This window comes from Capsicum annuum, chromosome 6 (assembly GCF_002878395.1).
Source record: "Capsicum annuum cultivar UCD-10X-F1 chromosome 6, UCD10Xv1.1, whole genome shotgun sequence".
In the NCBI taxonomy this organism is placed as follows: Eukaryota; Viridiplantae; Streptophyta; class Magnoliopsida; order Solanales; family Solanaceae; genus Capsicum; species Capsicum annuum.
The window spans coordinates 26,055,027-26,062,280 of record NC_061116.1 but is presented as its reverse complement, the minus strand read 5'-3'; the positions used below and the strand labels follow the sequence as shown (position 1 = coordinate 26,062,280).

Sequence of the window (7,254 nt, the reverse complement as noted above, 5' to 3'; positions counted from 1 at the left end):
AAAAGATAAAAAACAGGAAAATAGAAAATAAAAGAGTAAAAACGCATTTAATAATAACTGGCTTTTATATTTTGAGATGTAAATGGTTAAATTTTTTGATTACCGAATTGAGAGTCTTTAGCTTGTGTATCAAAAGCATCAAAAGAACTGCAACCAAATGGGTAGGCGACGATGGTGAATTTTCATGAGGAATGACTTTGTCAATCGATTCAATGATGATAATTTTGTCGATCATCGTATATGTGTTGAATGGATTAACATATCCTGAATTTGGTTCTTTAATCTGCGCAGTTGACATCAAATAGGATTTGAAACGGCTCGAAATATTTTTTAAGTGTGGTATATCAATATTTCATATAATTGCTTGGACTTGGTTTCCTTGCAATTTGTAATGATATAAAAGGCTAAGTGTAAAGTGTTGCAAGATTTTTTTAATAATGTAAAATTTAACTGTACAAAGAGTAAAAGCAGCAAAATCGTCAATTTTTTAGAACAATTATTTTTTTTTGAAACTGATACATAACTATTCAAAATAATGATAGTTTTCAGTATTTTGGATCTATTATTCAGGGTAATAGAGATTGGCAATGATGTCACTTACTATATTGGTATCAAAATGGATAAAATGGAGGCTCACATTTGGAGTCTTGTGTAATAAAAAACTGTCACCTAGACTCAAAGAAAAGTTCTACCGAAGGGTAGTTAGACTAGATATGTTAAATGGTGAAGTGTTAATCAGTCAAGAGCTCGCAAATTCAAAAAATGAAAGTGACACAGGTAAGAATATTGCAATGAATGTGTGGACATACTAGAACATATAGGATTTAAAATAATAATATTCAGGATAAGGTGGTAGTGACTTTGGTTGAAGATTAAGCAAGAAACGAGATTGAGATAGTTTAGACATGTGGTGAGTAGATGCATGAATTTTCTAATGCGGAGGTGTGAGAGGTTGCTATGGATGGATTTAAGAGAGGTAAAGGTAGAGTAAAGAAGTATTAGAGAGTGTGATCAGACAATGGCGCAATTGCAACTTACCAAGGATATGACCTTAGAAGGTTACTAGGTAGGAATGCATTATCTTGTGGCCCTTACTAGTTGTCGCAGTACTACTATTATAGCTTCTTGTTATTTTATTTTTGCTATTATCTATTGTTTGTATTTTATCATAGCTCTGATAGTACTTATTATTTTAAACTATCTATTATCTCTTATATTTTTATTACGTCATTTTTTAGATTGTTTTTTTCTTTATTCAAGGTGAACTATCTACTATCTCTTATACTTTCATTACGTCTTTTTCTAGATTGTTTCTTTCTTTATTCGAGAATCTATTGAAAACATCTCTACCTTAATTTTAAGATAGTGACGTGATCAACGTACACTTAAAACTACATTTAATATATTATTGTTATAAAATATTTAAAAATTAAATTATTAAAATCTATTTCAATTTTATGGTCAAATAAAATTTTAAAGATAAATTCTTAAAATCTCATTCAATATTTTATGGTCAAACAATTATTTTTTAATAGGCAACTCAACATTAATGTAATTTTCTATTTTTAGAATAAGTTTGATATATTTTTTTTTTTATAGATAAGATTTTTTGGAGGCTTGGGCACACGAAGAACCTCGAATATAACGGGATTTTCATCAGACAAATAAATTGGACGGTCCAGATTTAATCATCACATATTCATCACCGCTTTCTCTTTATAAAACCGTAACGTAAATCCATTGCTTCTCAACAAAGGGGCTTCACTTCAAACCCTAGCTGAAGGATTTTTGCTTTGGACGTTCAATCGGCGGCATCTGTAGGTAAAGTTTATAATTTTGTTTTCCGATTGTGTTTTCGATTTTCTGATTACGTAGTTTTTTTTTCTTTTCGATTAATTTGATGTGATTTTTTTCGAGTAGTTCGAGTGATGATTTTTGATAACTTGGGGTGGGGGGAGAGGGGGTTCGATTAGTTCGATTTGACCAATTTTGTTAATTTAGTTTCTTTTTTGGATTAATTTGATGTGGTGAATTTTACAAAATTTAGGTTTTTTTTTGTCGACGTGAATGGGGTCGATGAATCGCATGATTTTTCCACCCTTTTTTCTCAATCACGATTATTACTATTTATGAGCTAGTTTGGGTTGTACGAGTCTCATTTTAGTGTGTGTGGTTTTTTTTTTTTCGATTAATTTGATGTGGTGTATTTTTGATAATTTAGTTTTTTTTTTTTTTCAATTACGTCGATGTGATGAATTTTGATTATTTAGGTTTTTTTATTTTCGATTAGTTCGATGTGATCAATTTTGGTAATTTAGGGTTTTTTCCCGATTAGTTTGACGTGGTGAATTTTTGATAATTTAGGTTTTTCTTTTTGTGTGAATGAGGTTGATGAAATCACATGATTTTTTCACCATTTTTTCTCAATGACGATTATTACTATTTATGAGCTAGTTCAATGTGATAATTTTTGAAGATCTAAGTTTTTTTTTAATTACTTTGATGTGATGAATTTTGATTATTTAGGTTTCTTCTCCTGATTAGTTTGAGTGATGATTTTTTGATGATTTAGGTTTGTCATTAGTTCGAGTGATGAGTCTTGATGTTTAGTTCTTTTTTTTTGTTGATTAGTTCGATGTGAACGAGGTTGCTGGATCACATGGTTTTCAATCTTTTTTTGCACCGATGATTACTATTTAGCCTCAATTTGGGAGCTTGTTTGGACTGTAAGAATCTTACTTTTTTGTAATGTAATATACCTGACATTAAAAGAAATTCGAATTTTGTATTTTTCTTGATGTATTTGTTGATGAATCAAGCTCTGATTCTGAGATCACACAGTTCTCATTTATGTGCTAGTTTGTGTTGTTCGTATGGATCTCACTTTTATATATAATTTTAACTGACACTAACTAAAAGAGAAGAAATTGAATTTTGTATTTAGATGTGTTTGTGATGAATTGAGCACTTGTTTATGCGATCTTGTTTATGCGATCTTGCAAATTTTTGCATTTTTGATATTTAGGTTTTTTCCTCCTTTAGTTCGATGTAAACAAGGTGGATGAATCTCATGCCTTTTTCACCCTTTTTCAGGGTCTTGCAAATTTTCTCATTTTCAGGATTTTTTGCTTCGTCATTCAATTGGCAGTATCTGCAGGTGAGTTTATCTTTCTGAAGTTGCCAGAATTGTTTTCCGGTTACTTTTTTAATGTGATGATTTTTGATATCTAGTGTTTTTTTTTTCTCATTAATTCGTTATGAATGAGGTTGATGAATCACATGCGTCTTGCCTAAGCTTTTGCTCGCTGATGATTACTATTTAGCCTCAATTTATGAGATAGTTTGTGTTGTACAAATCTCATTTTATATTAATAAACCTTACATTAAAAGAAATTTGTTGAATTTTGTATTTTTTTGCTGTATTTATTTATGAAGATTTTTGATATTTCGTGTTTTTTAATTAGTTGAATGTGAATTAAGGTTGATGAATCAGGTACTTTTTTCCACCCGTTTGCCCACTGATGATTACTATTTAGCCTCAATTTTTGAGCTAGTTTCTGCTGTACAAATCTCATTTTATATATAATAAACCTACATTTAAGGAAATTCGTTGAATTTTGTAGTTTTTTGATGTATTTGTTGTATTTTTATTTTATGTTCTTTAAGGTGGTCTGAACTATTTCGGGATTGAAATTATAGATGTTGGTGTGTCTTGCAGCTGTTTGCTCTTTTTGTATGGTTAGGGTTACAGGGGAAACTTGTACAGTCTTGATTTTTGTTTTTTGGTCTCTCATTTAATTTTTATGAGCTAGTTTGGATTGTACGAATGTAACTTCATTTATAATAAATCAACATTAAAAGAAAAAGAAGTTTGCCGAATTTTGTATTTTTTAGATGTATTTGTTGATAAATCGAGCATTGTTTTACAATTTCACATTCCCTCATTTTTATCATTTTATATTCGAATTTTGCTGTTGTTTGCTCTTTTGTAGGTATTAGGATTAGGGGTAGAGGCGACACTGATTTTTCTTCATTTGCTTGGGTGTCTCCTTTTTTTTTTCTCTATTTCTTTTTTCTGTTTCTTGAATTTTGTATTTTTTAGATGTACTTGTTGATAAATTGAGCATGGGTTTCTACCATCTCACATTTTCCCCGTATTTTTATCCTTTTATATTTGTATCTTGAAGTTATTTTCTCTTTTTGTAGGTATTAGGGTTAGGGGTAGAGGCGAAACTAGTTTTCGTTCATTTGCTTTTCCTTTCCTCTATTTCTTCCCCTGAATTTTGACATGGAGAGTACCACCTTGTTTATTTTTCTTAAAATATGTGAGTTAATTTTTATATGAGCTAGTTTTGGTTGTACGAATCTCACTTTGTTTATTATAAATTGATATTAAAAAATAGAAGTGCATTGGATTTTGTATTTTTGTAGTTGTATTTGCCTGATAAATTGAGCATTGCTTTTCTACTATCTCACATTTTCCCTCATTTTGATCATTTTATATTTGTATCTTGCAGTTGTTTGCTCTTTTTGTGGGTATAAGGGTTAGGTTTAGAGGTGAAACTAGTTTTAGCTCATTGCTTAGGTATTTCCCCTCTCTCTATTTTCTTTTTGAACTTTGTTATGGAGAGTACCTTCATGAGTTCTGTTTTTTAATGTCTGATTTAATTTTTTATGAGTTAGTTTGGGTTGCACAAATTTCACTTGTTTATAATAAATCAACATTAGAAATGAAAGTTCATCAAATTTTGTATCTTTTAGATGTATTTCCCCTCTCTCTATGGTCTCACGTTCTTTCTCATTTTTATCATTTTGTATTCGTTAAGGTGGTCTTAACTAGTTTGGGAGTGGAATTATAGATATTGGTGTATCTAGCAGTAGTTTGCTCTTTCTGTAGATATTAGGGTTGAGGCAAAACTAGATGGTTCATTCTTTAATAAGTTAACTAATTTAAATGGATGTTTCTAGCTGCTATACTCATTTGTTTTGTGAGCTTCCTTGTGTTGATTTTGTGACCTCATTTCTGTTGTGTGCCGTGCACCTGTGAACTCATACCAAGGCTTATTTTCTCATTATGTACTACAGAGTTCTACTTACAATTTTTGATTCGGAGATCCATAGGTTGTGATGGTGCGTGCAAAAGGCAAAGCCAATAAAAGATCTGCCAGTGCTGCTGTTGCTTCTGAAGCTGCTTTGACAAGTGACTCCAGTGAGATGGAAAACATCGTAGAAACTGGAGACTTGGTGGAAACAGCAGTAACGGAGCAAACAACAACTGAGCAAACAATGATCAGTGTTGTAGCAGAAGAAGAAACTGCTGGAGCAGAAGCTGAAACTTTAGAGGAAGAAAATTATGGGTCAGAGGAAGAAAATGATGGATCAGAAGAAGAACATGCTGGAGCAGAAGCTGAAACTTTGGAGGAAGAAAATGATGGATCAGAGGAAGAAAACGAGGGAGCAGAAGCTGAAACTTTAGAGGGAGAACTTGCTAAAGAAAATGAAGTGATTGGAGGAGATGAAACATGTACTGCTGATAAGAAAGTAGAAAATGCTGTTGGTAATGATGAAGGTAATAACCAAGAAACTGCCATAGAAAAAGGTGGTGGTAAACCGAACATAGATGATAAGCAAGCCGGAGATGCTGCTGGAATAAACAAAGATGACCGAGAAGATGGTATGGAAAAAGATGAAGATGAAACAAATGCAAAGAATAAAGAGGAAATGGAAGGAAGTTCGAAACAAAAAGCTAAAAGATTGAGGAGAAGGAACAATAGAAAGAGAATGGCCAATGGAACCCCCCAAGTGAAAGGTGAAAATAAGCAAGTTAAGAAGAAAGTAGCCGCCTCTAGTGTCAAGGTTGGGAAGGACTCGGGAAAATTGGACTCAGAAGTTGTTGATCAAAGCTCTAAGAAGGTTGCTTCCGAAGATAAGTCGGGGGTGATCTCTAAGGATGTGAATTTTGAAGGCAAAGACAAACTTGAGCCGTTAAAAAAGAAGAAGTCTGTGAAGAAGGCTAATAGCATGGGTATGATCTTCATGTGCAACTCTGAGACTAAGAAGGACTGCTATCGTTACAAGGTTCTAGGATTGCCGGCAAACAAGAAAGAGACTGTGGAAAAAATTTACAAGGGGATGCGACTTTTTCTTTATGATGTTGATCTGAAGTTGATGTATGGGATCTACAAAGCTGCAGGACGTGGTGGTTGTAACCTTCAACCCAAGGCGTTCAAGTCCCAATTTCCATCTCAGGTTAGTTAGATGTGCTATCAATGCCCTCTAACCTTCAATTGCTTTTCTCCTTATAAAATTTGTTGGCTAAGGACAATATTCTAGTTGACGTATGAAAGAAGTACCCTTTTGCGGAGAATAGCTTGTTTATAAGTGCTTGCTTGAGCAAATTTAAGTTTGAAGTTTCAAGTAAGGGTGTTCGTCAACGGTTTTGGTCAATTTGGTATTCAAGTTCGTTTCTTGAATTATGGTTATCCAAAGAACAAGATCAAGTCAAAATAAATCTATTTCGATTTGGTTTTTTCTTTTCGGTTCAATTATAGCCTGTTTGGCCAAGCTTTTAAAATCTACTCTTTGTGGGAAGTGTTTTTTTGGGTTAGAAGTGCATTTGAAAAAGTGATTATTTTGGGGACTGGCAATTTGTGTTAGGCTAATCAATTTGAAAATCGCTTGCTACTTAGTGTTGTAACGTTGTCAAGGGGGCGCTAAGCTCCGGAACGAGGATCAAAACGTGTTGAGCGCTAATAGCCCAAGCGAACCTTGTAGCTTTTTTGTGTTTTTTGCTTTTGATAACACTTGCCATTATTAAAGTAGTACTTTGTGCTTGGCCAATGTTTCAAAAATGCTTTTAGGATAAAACTGTTTAAGGAACACTTGGAGCCTGTTTGGCCAAGCGATTGGGAGGTTACAAACACTTTTTATTGGAATAGAAAAAACGTTTCTTTTTTGAAAAATTGAGGTGTTTGGCCAATCAGTGCTTTTTTAAATAGAAGAAGCAGTTTTTCTGTGATTTGCAAAAGGATAATAATTTTGGCTTCTTAAAAAAAGCATAAGCAGAAAATTATTCTTTCCAATACAAAAAATATTTGCACCAGCAGAAGCAGAAAATTATTCTTTCCAAGACAAAATATTCGCACCGCTTATACAAATTTATTTATATAACCCTCGTTAAATAATTATCATATCTCATAAATTTGGGTAAGTTTTATTTAATGTTTTTGTTCTTCATTTTTATACAATAGTTTT

General features: G+C 32.5%; 1 protein-coding gene across 2 annotated transcripts in view; it reads left to right on the top strand.

Annotated features, from left to right (window-relative positions):
* Positions 1 to 1,668: 1,668 nt before the first annotated feature.
* The window catches only part of LOC107873503, a 15,877-nt gene continuing 10,291 nt past the window's right edge, over positions 1,669 to 7,254 (top strand). Inside the window, exons 1-4 of one of the 2 annotated variants that reach the window (XM_016720375.2) lie at positions 1,669 to 1,821; positions 2,632 to 2,726; positions 3,094 to 3,157; positions 5,122 to 6,249. In XM_016720375.2, the coding sequence (XP_016575861.2) occupies positions 5,128 to 6,249 (1,122 nt within the window). In that variant the 5' untranslated portion in view covers positions 1,669 to 1,821; positions 2,632 to 2,726; positions 3,094 to 3,157; positions 5,122 to 5,127. The remainder of the gene's footprint in view (positions 1,822 to 2,631; positions 2,727 to 3,093; positions 3,158 to 5,121; positions 6,250 to 7,254) is intronic. The other variant, XM_016720374.2, reaches the window with a different exon arrangement.